The sequence below is a fragment of the Xenopus laevis genome, chromosome 6S (genome assembly GCF_017654675.1).
Source record: "Xenopus laevis strain J_2021 chromosome 6S, Xenopus_laevis_v10.1, whole genome shotgun sequence".
Lineage (NCBI taxonomy): Eukaryota > Metazoa > Chordata > Amphibia > Anura > Pipidae > Xenopus > Xenopus laevis.
Window position 1 is genome coordinate 110,906,960 of NC_054382.1, and position 21,012 is coordinate 110,927,971.

The 21,012-nt window shown below is 40.2% G+C and overlaps 1 protein-coding gene across 1 annotated transcript; it reads left to right on the plus strand.

The window, feature by feature from the left end:
* The first annotated feature begins 1,779 nt into the window (after positions 1 to 1,779).
* On the plus strand, positions 1,780 to 11,010 carry LOC108695346 (solute carrier family 7 member 13). The gene is made up of 4 exons (XM_018223803.2): positions 1,780 to 2,605; positions 5,098 to 5,229; positions 7,761 to 8,125; positions 10,527 to 11,010. The coding sequence occupies exons 1-4, from the start codon at positions 1,879 to 1,881 to the stop codon at positions 10,770 to 10,772; spliced, it is 1,470 nt and encodes a 489-aa protein (XP_018079292.1). The 5' UTR covers positions 1,780 to 1,878; the 3' UTR covers positions 10,773 to 11,010.
* Positions 11,011 to 21,012: the final 10,002 nt, after the last annotated feature.

The following is a 21,012-nucleotide window of genomic DNA, read 5'->3' on the forward strand; positions in this document are numbered from 1 at the left end:
CAGGCTGGCCCGCACATCAGTAATGCTTGTCTCTCTGGTCTATGGAGAACCCGCTGTTGCATCTGCACCATTGATGCCAATATGTGAAGTACAAACTAGGCTACACCATTGCAAGTAAGTTTTGCTTTACAACATAGTAAATTGCATTTAACCTATATAAGGTTAACTTTTAAGCACTTTTAAGAAACTGAAACACTTAATCAAATAGCAAACAACAGCCAATAGCATTCTGCAAACTGCTCAGTAGCACCTTAAACAAGAGTTCCATCACATTCAACCAGATGTGGCAGTATATGGAGTTGACTTCCCATACACAACTCCACCAACCCAATACTGTGAAATAGAGGGACGAGACTGTACATTCCATATGGAATAAGTCAATAGCTCATTGGTACAGTGCTCAACTGCTCATACTAAACATAACTATGACATTAGTGACTAGTGACTGAAGTAGAGTTTATACATAAATAGTTCATCAAATAAAATATCTTCTATTATACCTTAGGAAATGCCAGGGTACATACCCATGATTCATTTAACTACACCATCTTAAACACAGCATTGTGATATTATCTATTCTATTTTATCATTTATGTATCTTTAAATTGTCACACAGCAGGTTAAAATGGTCACTTAACATTAAAGGTACCGGAGCGGCTTTTTGCTGCCCTTGGAAACCTCTCTGGCGCTGCCGCCTGAGGTGAGCGTCTCAGCTCGCCTCATTGGCGGAGTGCCCCTGGGTGTGGGGACCCCTTAAGTGGCAGAGCACAGAAGCACATTTATTATTTTATTTCTTTGGTACAAGTTTTGACCAATATCACTAGTTTTTTCCATAATGCTTGAGTTTGTGCTCTCAAAACTCACTTGTATGCTTTACAATCATATATATTTTTCATTGTGTGGTATTATCAATATTAGCTGCAAATTATTTGGTAGCAAAAGATCCTTGATAATATTTTTTTATATATTAGTGGAAATAGGGCACAGTGGCATCATTCATAAGTTGCTTAGCAGTTCATTATAGTTATATTATAACCACAGTGTAACATAATCGTCCACAAGGGATACCCCTGTGGATTCCAGTGTTCACCAACACCCTTTTGGGGCCCCGGGCTTTCTGCTGCAGAACCAACTGGAAATAAGAGTGTTTTGGTAGAAACAAGTCCGAAATGAGGTGCCGGCTAGGATTAGGCAAAAACGTAGTCAAACAGGCAAAACGGGTCAAGGCAGGTGGCAGGAATTGTAGTCAGAAACCAGGCAGGAGTCAAAAACGAGAGTAATCAAGTAGAAAATCATGCTTCAGCAGGGTCTGTAAACAGAAGTCAGCTTGGGCACCACTACAATGGAGACAGGGCCTTTTAAAGAGGAATTGGTGCCAAAAATTCAAATCCGATGATGAAAAATGATGTTGTGACGCTCGGCGTCAAAACGTTGGCGTCACGACACTCAGTGTCAAGCGCCGCCTAAAAGACGTCAGTCTCATTTGCGCCTGGCCGCGTGACGTAGGCGGAAGAGCGCTCCTACGCACCAACAGACGGGAAAAGACACTGGGGGCACGCTGTTATATCCCATCAAACTATGCTAAAAAGTTTTGCACAACTAAACAAATAACACAAAACTATCACACATAATAAATCAAAAAGTTTTTTAAAATAAAATACTGATCTTCTGTTGTTTTAAACTTCATTTAGTTACCAGTCAGCAGCAGATAAACATTTACTTAGGACAATGTGAAATTGGAAGGTGTTTATTTAGAGTTTAATATGTGATGCATTGCACACCACTCAGCATTAGCATTTACCAAAGAACTGGAAAAGAGCTAAAAGCTAAAGTGAAATTCTTTTATCAAATTTTCACTGAGGGAGAACAAAACTTGCCATGGCAGAAAGAGAAATTGCCGCAGAGCACGAAAAAACTCTCCACATAGCAAATAAGAATGTTTTGCTGAAAAGAACCTTGGGGCTTTTCGATATCACCTGCTTTCTTGTGGGAAGTATTGTGGGTGCTGGAATATTTGTATCTCCCACAGGCGTGCTAAAATATGCTCAGCTTAATGTTGGTGTGACCTTATGTATTTGGGCTGCTTCTGGAGTCTTAGCAATGATGAGCTCCCTCTGTTACGCTGAACTTGGTTCTGCATTACCTTTTGCTGGTGGTGAATATTATCATGTAAAACGAGGACTTGGACCTTTACCTGCCTTCATTGTCATCTGGACATCAATATTATTCAGAAGACCTGCATCCAGTGCTGCACGAGCCCTGACGTTTGCCGAATACGCCACTCAGCCATTCTACTCTGGATGCCCCACACCCGAGCTGCTTAAGAAAATAATGGCACTTGCGGTTCTTTGGGTTTTGGGAATTATAAATATCAAGAGTGCAAAGATGACCACTTGGGTTCAGAATGTTTTTACTGTGCTGAAAATGTTGGCCTTGATCTTCATTGTTATTTGTGGCCTCAAAGAACTTGGAGGAAAAACAGAGATTCCAGGGCACTTAACGAATGCATTTGATTCTCCATCTCCAAATGCAGTTCAAATAGCAGAGTCTTTCTTCCAGGGTCTATATGCATATGGAGGTTGGAACTTCTTAAATTACATTGCTGGTATGTAGGTTTTATTACAATACGCAATCATATTTTCTCTTTGAACTTAATCTACTGTGGTGTTTGAATCCATCCATAGGCCCAGGGGTAGTGACTGTAGTTCCCTAGTCTATATAAGAGGAGTGTGCACATATGGTTCTGTCTATTTGGATTCCACCTTATGTCAGGGGTGGATGCTGAGGTCATGACGTCTCAGAGGGAAGATAAGCCTTAAGGCCCCCATACACAGGCTGATAAAAGCTGCCAACAGACCGAGTCAGCAGCTTATTGGCCCGTGTGTGGGGCCATCTGATGGGCTTCCCCAATCGATATCTGGCCAAAAGTCAGGCAGATCTCAATCGGGCAGGTTAAAAAATCCCGTTGGATCACAGCCGCATCTATGTGTGTATGCGGTCCCTCGATCCAAATGCCCATATCGGATCCATTGTGATCCGATCGTTGGGCCCTAGGGCCCACGATCGGATGAGCCCGATATCGCCCAATATCAATGTGGGCATTTCGGGAAGAGATCCACACGTTTTGTCGACATCGCCAAACGAGCGGATCTCTACGTCTATGGCCACCTTTAGGGTAACCAAGCCCTTTGTTAAGTCACAGATAAATGACCAAGGGGGGAATGTAATTAAAGTCGCAAAGAGAAAAACAATTCGCACCAATAAGAATAAAAATCTCGCAATGTGATATTGTTCCTTAAACTGTTATTGCATTGCGAATTTAAATTGCGCACTCTTAAGAAGTGCTTGAAGGTGTCGTAATCTTTTGGAGCAAACATAATGACTTTTTCAGTAAGAAGATTTATTACAGTTACTGCGAATTGACGCAAACTATAAAATTTGCAAACGGTCTTCCACTGTCGGAAGTGGTCGCTAAACAGTTTCCGGGTTCGCAAAAGCTACATTAAATTCGTGCAAAGCAAAATTTGTTCTTGCAAAGGTATAACTTTTCACATTACCAATAGTTTTTCCGTTAACGACTTTTGTTACATTCCCTTGCTAATGTTCTAGAAGTTTTAGAAAGGGTCAGCAAGTAACTGCAGCTTTGAGATCCACAGTCACTAAATTGTAGGGACACAAGTGGTTAGGAAATCTTAGAGAAATCCCCTGGAGCACCTTTGGTAATCGTACCAGAAAAGGCTGTGAGGGCTCTTTTCTGCTTTGATCAGTCATGAGATGCTACTCCTGTTCCGTTGAATTTATTCATGGCACTCTGCATTACAGTGCATATCGTCTGTTTTTGCCAGAAGTCTTGAATTTGGGCATTATTTGAATATTGTAAGGTTTTGGACTCACCCTGGTGGTCTAGTGACATGCGGGGGCGCCCGCCATGCCCTCGGCGGGGACGCCTGCCGCTTGCATCTTGTCTCATTGAATGCCGGTTCTCCTATGGCTCGCGAGCCGGTGCGCTTCCGGGTTTATGCGCCGGCGTGATGACGTCATCGTACCTGGCGCGAAATTCAAATGTATAAAAGGGGAATTCAGGTATCAGCACATTTCCCGTTGTTAGGTTCTATTATTGTAGTTCCTGGGTGTTTTGTCTTTCGATTCCTGATTGGTCTCCTGTGTTTTGACCTTGCCTGCCTTCTTGACTATTCTGATCCTCTCCAATCCTGACCTTTGCCTGCCTGTTTACTCCGACCTCTCCGATCCTGATTCTAGCCTGCTTGTGACAACTCTGACCTCAAATCCGACCTTTGCCTGTCCACTGACTATTCTATGTTCACCTATCCTGATTCTGGCCTGTCTGATGATTCTCTGCTTGTGCTGGCTCGTCCTGCTTGTTCCTGGTGGTGTTCTTCCTTCCAGTATCCTGGTGAGACAATCGTGCCCCTTTGCTCGTTCAGAACTGTTAGCTTTGCTCTTCTCTCAAATACCTGGTGGCATCCGATTAGCCGAGGGCTCCTCCCGAGGTGAAAGGCGGCGGTTAGAGTCAGAAGTGAGACCAGGGAGCTTAGCTTGGGTTCTGGATATAGGTGCCGAACGTGACAAATATATTAAGCGCAGTGAAGTAAAATACCCTCTCCTGGCCCTTTCTTACCTAGACTGGATTATTGTCCAAAGTCCATGTATCTTGGATATGGTTGTGTCAAGGCTGCTTGGTTCTTTCAGGGGATGAAGTTGGGACCAAATATGAAGCAGAGTTCAGCTAAAATAATCCAATACATGATATCTAAGGGGTTAGTCGAATTTCAGACAGTTAGGACAGGCAGCTATCAGAAAAGTCAGAATCATGCAAGGGAGTCAAGGATCAGATCAGTCAAAAACAGCAATTTAGATGCATTTAGAAACTCACAAATCTGAAATTTGGCAAATTTGGCTCCAAACTGTAACCTAACACTATGCAGGCGGCACTGTTTTTACTGCACAGAATTCACGTGGCAGCCATGGTTACTGCTATTTTGGATGCTGTGCTAGCAGAGCTCCTGGTGTTGACCCTCTACCTAACATCCACATAACAAATTTGAGTTACATTTTTTACTGTTTTTTTTTTTCTAGAAGAGATAAAGAACCCAAGCAAGAACATTCCGCTCTGTACAATAACAGCTGTGGCTGCAGTGATTGCCTTTTATTTGCTGGTAAACATCTCATACCTCACAGTACTGACACCAAAAGAAATTGTTTCTTCAGGTACATGCGACTTCTTTTGCTTACTAATACAAATATAATTTCTCTTGCTGAATTGTCAGATTATAAATTAGAAATGCAGAGAATATTAAAAAAAGAAATGCTGAAGAATTTTTTGTATTCCTTCCCTTTCTGGGAATTGTAATTGTTTATAGATTAATGTAGTGCAATCATTTATTTTAATACCCATATTTGAGAACCAATCACTTAAAGTTTTGCCAGATTATTGCAAATTCTTCATCAAACATGGTGGGCCATGTTGTCATTTATAAGGACAAATCCAATGAATCAATAGTCATCCACAGGACATAGTGGAAAGCAATTCAATAGACATTCCGAAATTATAACTGGACAAAAAGAACTATACATTCAGTATATGCAGAATCTCATTGAAAATGTGTATACGTATTTATTAATAATATATAAGCAGTTGCTGGATGAAATCCTAGAGTATATTCCAAGGGTGTGAATAAGTCGATTGTGACCCAACCTTGGATTGTGACCTCAGTGGGTAATTCCAGGTCATACTCATGTTTTGAGTACCGACAGAGAAATCAGACCCAGAGGCTGCTGTAGACCCAAGATAATGGAGACCATGACTGAGTCCCTGATTCACAAACCAGTTTAAAATTATTATAATAAACAGAAGGTCCTTTGGAAAGATCTATAAATATTTCCTTAAAGGCCATTGTGGTGATTTTGACTGATGAACAATGTAAATATACTGTATGCATATGTACTCGCAGTTTATCACCTGGCATTGGACCTACCAGACTATTCCTGGTGCAGAGATGTATTCAAATCATTGCAGAAGATACATTACATGTATCCATTGAAAAGGCTATCTTTTCTGCACATCTCATTAAAAACTTTATGTTCTGTATTTGCAATTTAATAGGCATACATGCAAGCTTCACTCAATAAAACACAGTAAATAACATGGATTGTATTAATGCATAAAGTTTACATAAGTAACAATGCATAAAGTTTACATAAAATTCTATGGACCATTGGGCATGCTGGGGAGGGGTCATAAAACTCCTGTAGTGCTGCATCCAGCAGGTGGTCTCTACTTTATACCAGAAAATGTGAGATTCAGTGACCTATAGGCAGAGGTTCCACTTACTGATGGAAACATTTTAGTTCTTTGAGGTATTTTAGTTACTAATTTACTAATTGTCCAGCTTTCATATTAAGTCATGACTTGATAATTCTCTATGGCCAATTAATGAATTTATTGTTTTTTATTCTGTGAAATGAGTTACACATTATGTCATACATGATGAAACAGATGCTTCACGAATAGGCAAATTACCCCCCCCCCTCCATAGAACTGTATGTTATTAATGGGTTAGAATTAGTTTGTTTTATTTTAAAATTGAGCTACAAGTATTATTGCATTATTTTATATATTGAAAATGTGTTAGGACAAATAAGACAGAGCATATAACCCTGTTTGTTAATTAGCACCTCTATCATCACCTATATCATGAAAAATATGAGCCATATATCACTTTTAATGCTTTACATCAGGGTGGCAACCCAGATATTATCGTCCTAGACATTGGAGCACATTTACTATTCGCTAGCGCTACCGCCCGCAGGGACATTGCCAATTTACTAACGGCACAGGCGCCAATTCACTAGGGAAACAGACAAGCGATAGTGGTCATTCGCACTCTATTGCCAGTCAAGAATTCGCTCTAGCGAATGGACATTAATCTGCAAATTCACTAAAATGCGGATTTTACTGAACCTCTTTTGCCAGACTTGCCTTCATCAGCTCAGACCACTAGTGATGGGTAAATTTGTCCAGTTTGTGATTTTTGACATTGGCGTCAATTCATAGGCATTAAAATTTGCACTGGAGACTATTCCGATGCCGCTGAATTTTCACGGTGGCGAAACGCAGAAATTCACAGTGAATTTGCGCCTGGCGAATAAATTCACCCATCACTACAGACCACTAGACCAGACGAAGTGCAATGAGGTACATAGATCTTCCTCAGTCTTCTGTCACCTACATCATATTCTGTGAATGAAAAATGCAATGTTCAAAAAACGCTGGTGACTTTTCCTTATTTCAGAGTGATAGGCTGCAAAAGTCCTTAAAATTTTTTTTTTGGTAACCGGTTTTCTCCATACATTTTCTAACATATGGAACATTAACTATACAGTGGGCTCATGTGTAAGGCATTATAGCAACTCTATTGTCTTAGGCAGAAATGAACGCTAGCATATCTTCACTTTGAAATGATCGGCTAGTGAAAAGTCGCCAGCGTTAATGAATTGGCGTTGTCTGACCGAATTTTCACCTGGTGAAGTGTTGCAGGAGAATTTTCTCGGTTTAGTAAATCTACCCCATATTCTTGGAGGACAGCCAGACCAAGGGTTTCATTGACTTCTTTGTATATAATCTTTTAAAACATCTAGCCTATGGACATTGAATTCCATATTTGGCCCACTGTCACATTTACTGTGTGGTCTGGTAATCAAAGTGAAAATGATCATAATCTGTTGTGGTTTTATTTCAGCTGCTGTATCTATTACCTGGGCTGATAGAGTGATTCCCACGGTAGCCTGGATAATACCTGTCTCCGTTGCTATCTCGATTTTTGGTTCTCTAAATGGTGGCATGTTTATGCTTGGAAGACTTAACTATGCAGGGAGCAAGGAAGGTCATTTGCCTGCCCTAATATCCATGCTTCATGTAAATCACTTGACTCCAGCTCCAGCCATAATCCTCTCAACCATTATTGCTTCAATATTTGTCATTCCTTCAGATCTTTTGTCATTAACTAATTACTTTGGCTTTTCTACTTGGCTTTTGGTTGGACTAACTGTTACAAGTCTGATTGTTCTACGCTTCAGAGAACCAAACCTTCCCCGGCCATATAAGGTAAGATGAAATCCCAAGTCCTGCCTGATACATCAAGAAAGAAAGACATGGTTTTATCCCAAAGTATGGTACAGGTCTAGTCACCTATAGCAACCAATCAGCAGGTAGCATTTACAAGTTACCTGATAGAACCAAACATCTTTTGTGTGCTATGGGTTACTGTACCTGGACTTTGAGTCTTTTATATAACATGTGGTTCTGAATGGTAATTATGTGGAGTTATCCAAGAAATAAGGTATGTTTCTCAGTTTTAGGGAAATATTTGGCCCAATCTATAAGGAAGCAAGAGTTTGGTAGAAATATTCCTAATTATTTTCTTCCTTTAACCCCATTAATGAACAAGAACAAAGATCTAAACTTTCCCAATTCACCAGGCAATTCATCCAGCATGATGGAATGTTCCCTATATGACATGTAAATACTTGTGTAAGTTGAAGTATAGAAGAGACATTCTATGGGTGGACCTTGCACCCCAATTGGTTTTAGCCTTATGCAAGGGAATCTCAAGAGTCGTTGCAGGAACCAAGGGGCACACAATAATCACACAACTCCTCGGTTGAGGGCAACTTTGGTAACATATTCATAAGACTAAAGGGGGCCCATTCATGCTGACCCCAAATTTGCTATAATATGAACACTGAAGTCATATTGCATAAGAACTTGGTTTAAATATCATGGTTTTTGATGTCAGTGCATATCTCATTTACAAACATGATACATTTGGAATACATATTGCAGCCTTTCTGTCTGTTAGTAGGGGTTTGCAATCACTCCATGAACCCCAGGCTCAATGTACTGGGTGATTTGCCAATAGCTGTTGTGGGAGACTGCAATTCTTTTGTGATGATGTGAGTGTAAACTAAAATAAGTAACAAAGCTTTAAAGTGTGTGGATGCAAGTTCTCTTTGCTTCTGTGAGAATTAAAGATATGGTCATTTTTTTAAAGAATGATTTTTATTGAATTTTAACAGAGATAGTAAAGACAGAAGGAAGAAAAGCTAGTTAAAAAAATAAAGAGAGGGGAAGTGGTGCAGCTGAGTGTGTTGTTCATTAGATGATCGATGTAGCTGGAGATCCGAGCCAAGGATTCCATGTTTTTTGGGCATCCTCAGGCTAGATAGGTGAGCTTGTACAGTTTCAGTTGTGAGTTAACTAATCCAATCTATTGGTTTAGTGTCGGTGGCGACGGGCCCATCCAATGCAGGGCAATGAATGCTTTGTATAGAACAGAAGCAGTCTCATCAGACATCTGGTGCTTACTCTGGGTATCGGGGAGTCTAGCAAGCCCAGAAGACAGGTAGCTGGGTTAAGTACTTGGGGAAGTGCCAGTTCAGTAGCCATAAAGTTCACAATTGTTCTCCAATATCTGAGTATCACCTGCAGTCCCAAATTAGATGAATGAAATTAGCAACAGGGGCACCACATCGCAGGCAGCTGGGAGAGACTGTCCTACCCATACTATTTCTGTGGGGTGAGATATGTTTAGTGTATGATTCTAAATTGTATAAGCATGTCTCTTGTACTCACTAAGGGAATGTAAAGCTTGTCTATGATTTCTTCCCAGTCGTCCGGGTCTACTCTGACCCCACTGCTTTCCCAATTATACTTTACTCTAGGTCGTGGGTAGTGATGAGCGAATTTGTTTCGCTTTGTCGAAATATTTGTAAATTTCCTGCGAAATTAGCGAAACAGCGAAAAATTTGCGAAACAGCGCCGGTGTCTCGTTTTTGACACCGGTTTCCATTTTTTGCCTGGCGGCAAATCACGGGAATTCGCCACGAATTTGTGCCTGTCGATTTAATTCGCTCATCACTAGTCGTGGGGCATACCTATTGGAGATTAGATGTCTACCTATTGTCATACCATACCAATTGTCATACCTATTGGAGATTAAGTGGATAGGAGAGATGTTAATTCTTCTATCTCTGAGTACTGGAGCTGTGGAGGAGAGGTTGGATATTGCACAAGGCAGAGGTGGCTAATTTGGCTGTGTCTAAATTCGGAGAGGTCAGGGAGAGAGAGGATCTGACGTGTATATGTGAGAAAATCGCTTTACCTAGAATGCGGCGTTGGAGTCATTTCTGGTATTCAGTGTCAAAATTACATCTGCACACAGTTCTTTATCTGTAATTTTACTGAGCACAGTGTGAACCCTTGAGGTATCACAGTGATAATGGCAAAGCTTGGAATATTTGGAAGATTCATAAAACCATAAAATAATGGTAAAGTCCTAAAACATACATCTCCAAATACATAATCTGTATAGGGCACTGGCTCCCACAACTATAGGACAAATGTGTTTGTTTATTCTTACAGTAGAAATTAGGGGCATTGATAACCCTGCTAGTGGTTTTAAGATGATCCATTCACATTATAATAATATTTATGTTTTCATCCACAGGTCTTTCTGCCAATCGCCTTTGGAGTTGTGTTAGTCGCTGCATTTTTAGTTCTAGTGCCAATAATACAATCACCCAAAGTGCAATATGTCTATGCCTTACTGTTTATGCTGAGCAGCATGATAATTTATTTCCCCTTTGTTTATTTTAAACTGCGTATCCCATATTTTGATGGCATTACTTGCTACTTACAGTTGTTAATGGAGGTGGTTCCTACAGATATATTTGAAGATCCCAAAAGCCAATAAGTAGTACTTGTATATCAAACTGCAATGTTTAATTTATATTGTTCTGGCATATGAGTATTTCCTTTAATATGTAATCTTTTGTTTCTTGGCTTAAACCATAAAATCTAGCTTTTACAAATGTATTAAACTTTATGTAGACAATATCTCTGTCCAGTTGATGTTCACGTTCTTCTGCAAAAATATTGTGTATTTATAAAAACGAGTCCTTTGTAATGAAAAATAGTATTTCTAACATTGATAATGCAAAATGAAACATTTAATTCTTGTCATTTAGTGGGTAGTTCTGTAAATATTCTTGATAGGGATGCACCGAATCCAGGATTCGTTTTGGGATTCAGCTTTTTCAGCAGGATTCGGATTCAACTGAATCCTTGCACCTGGCCAAACCAAATCCAAATAATTTGCATATGTAAATTAGAGTTGGGAAGGGAAATCATTTTTCATGAAGGATTTAGGGATTGGGCCGCATCCCAAATAGTGGATTTGGTGCATCCCTAATTCTTGATGATGGTCCCTGTAGAGATGGAAAGTCCAAAGTCACACAGAGCGTTGGCTCCCTTGCTCTTTGCCGGCATTTGGAGAACAGCAGATCCACTCTCTTCCACAGCTCCATCTGATAGACACAGCACTGTCTATGTGAAGCTACATGGAGCAGAGTGGTGGTCATCCTGAAAAACATGAAAGCAGGCAGAGATTAGTGTGACTTTGGCTTTAGGTCGGATGCACAGTGACTTTAAACACAAGAAAGCCGTAGTGCAAAATGGAGTGCTACTATTCCAATACACCTACTTGTTTTCCCCTTCCCTTTGTTTTCCTCTTTTCCACACTAGAAAACCACTAAAAAAAGGCTTTGAACATCTGCCAGCATTCATACAGTATTTTTTTTTTTTTTGAGTAGAGATGGCTGGACTTTCTAGTAGATTTAATGGATGAAGATCCAAATTATGGAAAGATCTGTTATCTGGAAACACCCAGGTCCCTAGCATTCTAAATAACAGGTCACATACCTGTAGACTTAAGATATGAAGATCCAAATTACAGTAAGACCCTTTATCTGAATAAGCCCCAGGTCCCAAGCATTCTGGATAACAGGTCCCATACTTTAATTTCTTTGATAGCTTTATAGTTATGAACAGGGTCAGACTGGCCCGGCGGGACAACTGGAAAAAACCTGGTGGGCCCAACCCTCATGGGCCCCCGGGCCAGAACCACTCTCCCAATATTTTGATTTAAAAAAAAAATTTGGCACAGCACAGCGACGTTCACGCATGCGCATGGCGCCATTCTTGGCACGTCACAGTAGGGGGGCGTGGGGGGGAGAGGGGGGCAGTCCCGGTGGGCCCGGGCCCCCCAGTCCGAGCCTGGTTATGAATGCCAAACGTGATTTGCCTTTTCTTTTGAAAAGCTTTTTCAACGGATGGACGTTTTTAAACAAAGCATTGTACTATTAAAATGGAATAGTCTGACCACTGAAGGAATAGACAAAACAAAACGTATATGGCATAAAGCCTGAGCTCTGTTAGATAACTAAAGGGCAGTATAATCCATGAGAATTAAAAAGAATAAAATGCAGAATTTATCATACTGGAAAAACATCACTGACAGGCTTTTCAGTACTCTCAGAAGCATTTACACAAAATAGCAATCATCAGATAAGGCTACACTCAATAGTGCCATTAATTATCTGCCAAAACCATGAGAAAAAAAATGAGCCATGGACTGAGGATAATACATTTGATTGCCTCAATTCATGTAATTGATGTGTTAACAAAGAGAGAGACTATGCTGTCTACAAAAGAAGGAAAGGTTTTAATAAGTGTAAAAATAAATTTTCTGCTATGGTTTTACTGAAGCTGAACATATGACAGCCTACATGAAAAACTCATTTCAAACACATTTAGCTCTGGCATTTAGAAAGCACATGTGTACTTAGAGTGGCCACCTGGCCAGTATTTTACCGGCCCGACGAGTAAAAATGATGCTTGACCCCAATGTTATTAATAGGGAGAAAATCGAAATATATAGGAAGGCCAGTATTTTTTTCAAAAAAGGTGGCAACCTTATGGGGGTTATTTAATAAAACTCTGAATGCAAAAAAATCACAAAAAAATTTTTTGTTTTTTTTTATAAAATCACGAATTTTTTGGAATTTATTAAACCCCGAGGATGGAAAAGTCCAAATCAGAAAATCCGGCATCTCAGACCAGTCGAGGTTGCATATTAGTCAATGGGAGAAGTCCCAATGATTTTTTGATGTGCGCTGGGTTCGTGCAATACCCCGAAGTTTTCTGAGTTTTTGGCAAAAAAAAAAAATTGAAAATAGGATAAAAAATCCAAATTTTAGATTTTTTTTCCATCAAAGCAAATTTTCGGGAAAATAAATAAGCGTAAAAAACCAAAGCGTATTTGATCAGAGTTTGTAACAGAAAATATTGAGATAAATTCAGACTTTGATAAATAACCCCCTATGTGTACAGGACCTGAGAATCCACAACAGTCCATTTTTGGAAGCCATGACAAAAAAGAAAGGAAGATCAGTCCCACATACACTTATATTCATCTGACCTGTTTTACTGTCTTAAAATGTCAAAAGATTGATCATGCAGGCTAATAGGATTCAAATCAATGGGGCAGGGGCCCACAGATCTGCTTCTCTCAGGATGCAAAAATACACAGGCTGAGAACAGCTGGAGTCTTCAGTCTTCGTCTCCAAATAATTGAGATGAATTAATGTCCCTTCCACATTCCTGCCAGAATTGCAATCTACCCTTGCACCCATTCTCCCAATACCATTCTTAAGCTGGCCACAGACGCAAAGATCCGATCGTACGAATCAATGTACGATCGGACTTTCCCATCTCCCGACCTGCCACTAACCATTCAGATAAAAGTCTTACCATTCCGACCAAATAAAGTAGTTAAAGAACAGATCAGCCTATGTTCTGCCCCTGTCAGCAATCGTACGATAGACACAGGGCCGGAACTAGGGGTAGGCAGAAGAGGCATGTGCCTAGGGCGCAATGAAGTGGGGGCGCCAAGCACGTACCACTTCCATCAGCCTACCCCTGGTCTGGACCCTTTCTCTTCCATCAGCACTGGTTCCCCCCTCCACAAATTTAAATATTGACAGCAGATGCGCATTTCAGGAAGCATGCGCATGCGCACTCCGGGATGTGTATCGTCCGTGACGTGCATACTCCCGGACGAGCACGCACAGGACGAGCGTGTGCATGCACACTCGGGAGCTGTGATGGCAAGGGGGCGAAGCGCCCAGCCAGGTTGCCTTGGGTGCCCAGGTGGCTTGGCCCAGCCTGGATAGACAAAGGTAGTGACAGTCTCCCACTGAAAATCGTATGATCGGCAATAGACGCAGAGATATTATCGGCAGCCGACAGAACTTTACTAACCTGTCCGATCGACCAAACGACCGATCTCCGCCGGACGAAAAATGTCAGGACTCTCCACACACGTCCCAAAAATCGTACCAATCCTCGATTCGTACGATGAGATTTTTGCGTCTACCGACTGGTAACGAGTTAGTAGTCCATTTTAATTAAGAGCGGCCAAAACCCTTCTTTTCCATTTTAATTAAGCATTCACCATACAGCCACCCTAATCAGCCTTTAATCTGATCTATCACTGACCACATCTATTTTAATAAATTATATGCTTTTAGTTTTTAAAAAGGATAAGCGCCTACAACGATGGGAATAAGGATCATACCAAGTCTGTATTCTCAGAGGACTATGCATTACAATAATTGCTAACTTTCAGGACAGTATTGTACCAAATTATCTATTAAGTTCTAGGTAGCCTGGCAAGGTATGGGTTCCTTTAACAGCCTGGTACAAAGTAAAGATGCAAACCTCGCTGTATTTATAAAGAGAGTGAATGCAGAACTCTCTGTTTTACTAAAACATGTCAATCAGAACCATGAACGGCAAATAGAATGAATGTCAGTAAAGAATAAAGTAGTACAGTAATACCATTCATTAACCCTTGTGGTGCACCACATATACATTCCGCCCAACATTTGGAAGGGAGAAAACCGTTTGCCACGTGTAGCGAGGTGATATTTTTGGACCACGCCAATTTTATGGGCACACCCTTTAAATACCACATTCTTTTTACAAAATTTGTCAGGTTATGGAAAGTTTGAACACATTTCTGGGGATTTTAAGGTCAAGTTTTATTTGTTTTATTATAGTTTTGATAATTGAGGCAAACCAAACTCTTTATATTAAAATCCCCTACCCTACATAGACCCCCTCCCTGCTCCCCCCCAGCCTAGCTGTTACCCTCGTTAAATGCCCATAACTCTTTGCTTACCCCTCGTTGCAGATTCAGGGCATCAGAGTTCACGGGCACCATCTTCGTCTCTTCGGGATTTTTTGTGAAGTAAGCGTGGTATCGGCGCATGCGCAGTTGGAGCAGTCTGCCATTTTCTTAACAACTGCGCATGCGCCGAATGTCACGGAAATTGCTGAAGCGCCAGAAGAAGACCCGAAGATTACCAAAGAGAAGTGGATGGCGCCTGTGAACTCCAATGTGCTGAATCTGCAACAAGGGTTAAGAAAAGAGTTAGGGGCATTTACAGAGGGTAACACCTAGGCTGCGAGAGCAGGGAGGGGGTCTATGTAGGGGATATAAAGGGTTTGGTTCTGCTTTAAGATGCAAGTCACGGTTTCCCCAAGAGACCTGCTTATCTTAAATAAATACAGTTGTATATTTGCTTATCTTAAATTTATGCAAATGTCTGCCAAAAGCCTCAGTTTAAGAAACGTTGTATGTTTTTCTGACTGTTCAGTGCAGGAGATCAAAGAGAAAGTCAGGACATTTTCAGTGTGCAGTATACAATTTGTTGTCCTGGCTCTCCTTTTGGGTAGAACTGGACCACTAGCTAAACCAGGGCAGCCGACCCTAATAGGCACTGGAACCTGGGGCTCTAACCTTCTCTGCCCAGAAAAGGGGCCTGACTAATGAACCTTCTGCTTCTTATGAGACGATTCCCTGAGTCTCAATGTGGGCCCTAGATCTGCAACAGCTCAAGTGAAGGCCTATTGGAACAGGAACCTGAGGGGCCTAAACTGCAAAGAGAGTGTAGTCCTTCCCTAACTGACACTTACTAACACACAGATTTTTTTTTAATGGTCAATACTAGGGAATTATCCAAACTTGATTTGTGTTTTGTTAAAATAAATTAGATTTCCGAGATATATCATACTCCGGCCCTTTAATAATTCGAATTCAACTATTCACCACCTAAAACCTGCCAAATTACTGTATTAGTCAATGGGAGGTCCAGGGATCAATTTGGTGATGTTTGTAGCCTTCCTGACATTTGAGTTTTGTATAACTCTAATTGAATTCGATTAGCATTTTCGGATCGGTAAAATTCGTCCGCGTTTTAACAATTCGATTTTTATGAATACATTTCAGCCAATTGAATTTAATCGACTTTAAGGGACTTTAAAAAACTCAAATTCGAAATTCGACCCTTGATAAACGTTCCTCTTAGTGGAACTTGCAGTTGGTGCAGCCTTTCCTGCATTTTACCAACTTTACATCACAGGGATCTGTCTCCCTGCTGCCATATTTGTGCCTGCTCTCTCCTTGCCTTGTTACCTTGACTTCCTCTTTCCCAGCATCCCTCACACAATCACATGGCATCAGCCTTGCTGTTTCCGGGTTGCCTAACACTGCCATCTGCAGGCTGGAGGTGGCCTTTGCATTATCCTTATTTATCTGCCTATTACATTATTCTAGTCCTAGCATACTCTCAGTGGCAGCTACTATTCAGACATTCCCTCCCCACTGATAAAGACATTCGTCTCTAAATGGAATTTTAGTGCTTGCAGATTATTAATCCTGAATCCTTATTCCACTAGTTTTGTATCCTTAGTACACAAAAAAAAACAGCACCATGGAACGGTATGTTCTCTTTCTCTCAAAGTTATACAAATACAAAGTCCAAAAAATTAAACAAGTTTAAGAGGTTTGGAGTTTAACCACTATTAAAAAATTAAGAATTAATTCTGACAATACAAATAACATGATCACATGAAATCACTTAAAAACTGCTGCAAGCAATCATTCATGGCAGAATGGACAAATTAAAAAGGTGAAATAGTTCTGAGCTTTCTATCCTGTTTCGTTTTCATTATATTATCAGTTATAGGCGCTATGATTTTTGCCATGAAATTTTTAGCTTAATCTAAGCTCAGAGGCAACTGAACACTTTTGCAATGAATATCGAGAGGCCTATTTACCAAAATTCGAATCTGTGAAATTTCCAGTTATCTTTTATTTCGAAAAAAGATCACCAACCTCGAATGTGCCTTTGTTTATTAAGAAACAAGTTTTGAAAACTTTAAATCATTTAAAAACTTGAAGTCTACCAACTTTCAAAACAACACATGAATTTAATTTTTTTTAATTAACTCCCATTGACTGAATTCTCCAGTTTTTAGATGCACGATGTTTTGAGTTTTTAAAAAAAATTGCGCATAATAAATATTGAACTTTCAGAAAACTCTAATTCTAATTCTAGTCTCAGAGGACTATGCATTACAATAATTGCTAACTTTCAGGACAGTATTGTACCAAATTATCTATTAAGTTCTAGGTAGCCTGGCAAGGTATGGGTTCCTTTAACAGCCTGGTACAAAGTAAAGATGCAAACCTCGCTGTATTTATAAAGAGAGTGAATGCAGAACTCTCTGTTTTACTAAAACATGTCAATCAGAACCATGAACGGCAAATAGAATGAATGTCAGTAAAGAATAAAGTAGTACAGTAATACCATTCATTAACCCTTGTGGTGCACCACATATACATTCCGCCCAACATTTGGAAGGGAGAAAACCGTTTGCCACGTGTAGCGAGGTGATATTTTTGGACCACGCCAATTTTATGGGCACACCCTTTAAATACCACATTCTTTTTACAAAATTTGTCAGGTTATGGATCAGGGTGCTAATCCATAGGTGACTCCCCATAAGGGTCTCCATGTAATCTATAACTGCTGCAAGGAATGGATAGCACACCCAATTTGAAAAAACCAAAATTAATTTATTATAAAAAAGAAAAAAATCTAACAGAAAAAAATTTACAAAACAAAAGCATAATGAGCCCAATGCGTTTCGACCTTAAGGGTCTTCATCAGGGGCACAAAAAATTAACAAAAATCAAAAAGGCAGAACGAGCCTTACTGTCTGTATCATTTTATAGTCCATGCTGAGTCCATTTGATAGGGATCCGGCGTCTGACGTCACTTCCGCCCCTCTGCTCGTGGGGGGAGAAGCAGCGTCACCTAGTATTCTGGTGGAACGCAAATGCGTTCCAATATAGCGTGCGTCCTACATCTAACATTTAGAGATGCGGATCACTCCCCTGACGTCACTTCCGGTTAGCTCAACTTCCAGAAATAACCCAGCGTCTCATCAAGATCCAGTTGGAACGCACATGCGTTCCACCATAGCACCAAAGCTTCACACATTCAGGAAGGGTTATATGAATATAATGGAGACTGTCAAATGTGATTCTTGAAGCAGTCCACTAGCAGAAAAACAAGAACAAATATCAATAATATATTAATGAATACTCATGACCAACAACAGGTTATAGGAGTGCATAGCATTATGGCATCATTCACATTGGCACAGTAGTAAATGTCACACCCCTCTATTAACGTGAACCATACAAATCGTTAACAATGCTAAGGTCTCAGAGCCCATAAATCATGTAATTTTCATTAGAGGACCACTAACAAGACAAGTAACAAAAGACCTATCAATGGGAGCAATATGTTCTCAACAGAATATACTAGGTAAAATGTGAAACAAAAAAATGGAAAAGAAGGAAAGAAAAAAGAAAAGAAAAAATCTATACTTACTCGAGAACAGAAGATCAAGGCATATGTAGAGGCTGAGCAAGAGAATCCATAAGAGACCTCTCATCTAGTCTGCAGAAAGCAAGATAAATTTAATATATCATTAAGCCCAGACGGAGTTACTGTATAGAGAGGAAATATCCATTCCGCTTCACGTTGCAATAATAGAGTGTTCTTGTCAACACCCCCCATAGAAGAAGTTATCTGGTCAATCCCCATTAGACGTAACGCCGATATATTATTATTGTATTCCCTACAGTGTTGCACCAAAGGGGTAGATTCCTTTCCCAGCTTAATGACACTTTTATGCTTAATGAATCTATCTTTCAGTTTTTGTATAGTCTTTCCAGTGTAATATAAGCCGCACAGGCAAATAATAATATACAAACATGGATTGACATGTGATTCTATGCCTAATCTTATATCTCTGTAGTGTCTGCGAGTAAAGGATGTACCTTGTACCATGCTGTTACATACTGAACAATTAAAGCATCTGTAATTGCCCGGTTGTGGATTGCTCAGGAAATGTGGAGATGTATAGTGTAATTTATTGTTTGCCTTCACCAGATGATCTTTCAAATTTTTTCCTCTTTTGTATGCGAACATGGGTCCCTCCTGACACGAAGTGCCTAAAATCGCGTCTGTCTGTAAATGATGCCAATGTGTGGACATTGTATGCTTAATAAAATGACTTGCTGTTGTAAATTTGGACACAAATACCGCCTATTATTAGTCTGTCCTTTCTACATTTTTTTTACCTTTGTAATTGCTTGATCAATCACCTCAGGAGTGTAGCCACGCTCCCGAAATCTGTCAGCCATAGATTGTATGTATTCATTTATGAACTGTCATCAGTAGCATTGTGTGAGTTATTGAATACTGAAGTAAAAAGAAATCATATTATCATCTGCAATACAACATTTAGGTTTCATCATACCTTCTCATATAAAGCAGTGCCCATACTTTTAGGGATGGTATCCTATGATCTACATCCATAAAAGCATTGTTAACATTCTGTTCCATGGAAAATATTACTTAAATATTTATTTATGAGAAATGTATAATGTTATAATTAAATATCTATTTCTTATGTATCCTTAGAATAAATATCTTAATGAAAAGCATGAGAAGGGTGACCGGCTGTTTGTTGACAGTGTCTTGAGATCTACTGACTAGTTTAAAGAGAATTCAACCCTAACATTAAAAAACCAATACCCCCCTACCCTACATAGACCCCCTCCTCCCCCCCAGCCAAAGTGTTACCCCGGGCAAATGCCCCTAATATTTTACTTACCCCTCGGTGCAGATTCAGGGATTAAAGTTAACGGGCGCCATCTTCTTTTTTTCAGAAATCTTCGGAATGAGACTGGTGTGGCAGCGCATACGCAGTTAGAGCAATTTCCTGTTTGGCGACAACTGCGCATGCGCTGAAACTCACGAAATTGGCGAAGCGCTGGTCTCATTCTGAAGATTACTGAAGCGGCTGAAGATGGCACCCGTGAACTCCGGTACTTGTATCTGCAACAAAGGGGCAAGTAAAACGTTAGGGGCATTTGCCTGGGGTAACACTTAGGCTGGGGGGAGGAGGTGGTCTAGGGGGGTAGGGGTTTTTAAATTTTAGGGTTTAGTTCTCCTTACTGGTAGATCCAGATCTGCCTTTTGGACACCCCTGATATAAAGCAATTAAATTGTCTGGTTAGGGGTTTTCTATAGCACCTATAGAATGCAGTACTGTATGCACATTCACAAACCCTATACTAGCCAGCAGATAATTTTAGTTTTGCTAGAAAATGTGTCATGCATTTAGCATACAGTAAACTGACTGCTGTTTTGAATTCAAACCATGGCAGATAGCAAGATACAATGCCTATATTTATTCCATCTACTCTAGAGTCCTGTAGAAGATGCTGTTTAAAACATTGTGTAAAAAATTACCAGTGATGTTGCCCATAGCAACCAATCAGATCTTTGCTTTTGTTTTCTAAGGGAGGCCATACAGGGGCAGATTAAAGCTGCTGATATCGGTTCTTTAGACAAATTCGGCAGCTTATCTGCCCATTTATGGGGCTTCCGATGGGTCTTCTCGATCGATATTTGGCCACAATATCATTCGGGAAGTTTTTATCTGTCAGGCGATCGACTCATCAGAGCCCATTTCTCCTCGTTGTAATCCAAATGTTCCGCCCTAGGACCGAAGTTTGGAATATAGCCCTGCCGTTGGTGGGCATATCAGAGAAAGAGCCACTCGTTTGGCGGTGTCACCAAATGAGCGGATCTTATAGTGTTTGGCCAGCTTAACTTGTAGGTGTTGAAATCTAATTGCTTACTATGGGCAACATCACTGGTAAT

Coding starts and splice junctions, on each gene's coding strand:
- LOC108695346 (XM_018223803.2), top strand. CDS start 1,879: ATGGCAGAAAGAGAAATTGCCGCAGAGCACGAAAAAACTCTCCACATA. Junction 2,606..5,097: donor CTTCTTAAATTACATTGCTG/GTATGTAGGTTT, acceptor TTTTTTTTCTAG/AAGAGATAAAGAACCCAAGC. Junction 5,230..7,760: donor AAAAGAAATTGTTTCTTCAG/GTACATGCGACT, acceptor GTTTTATTTCAG/CTGCTGTATCTATTACCTGG.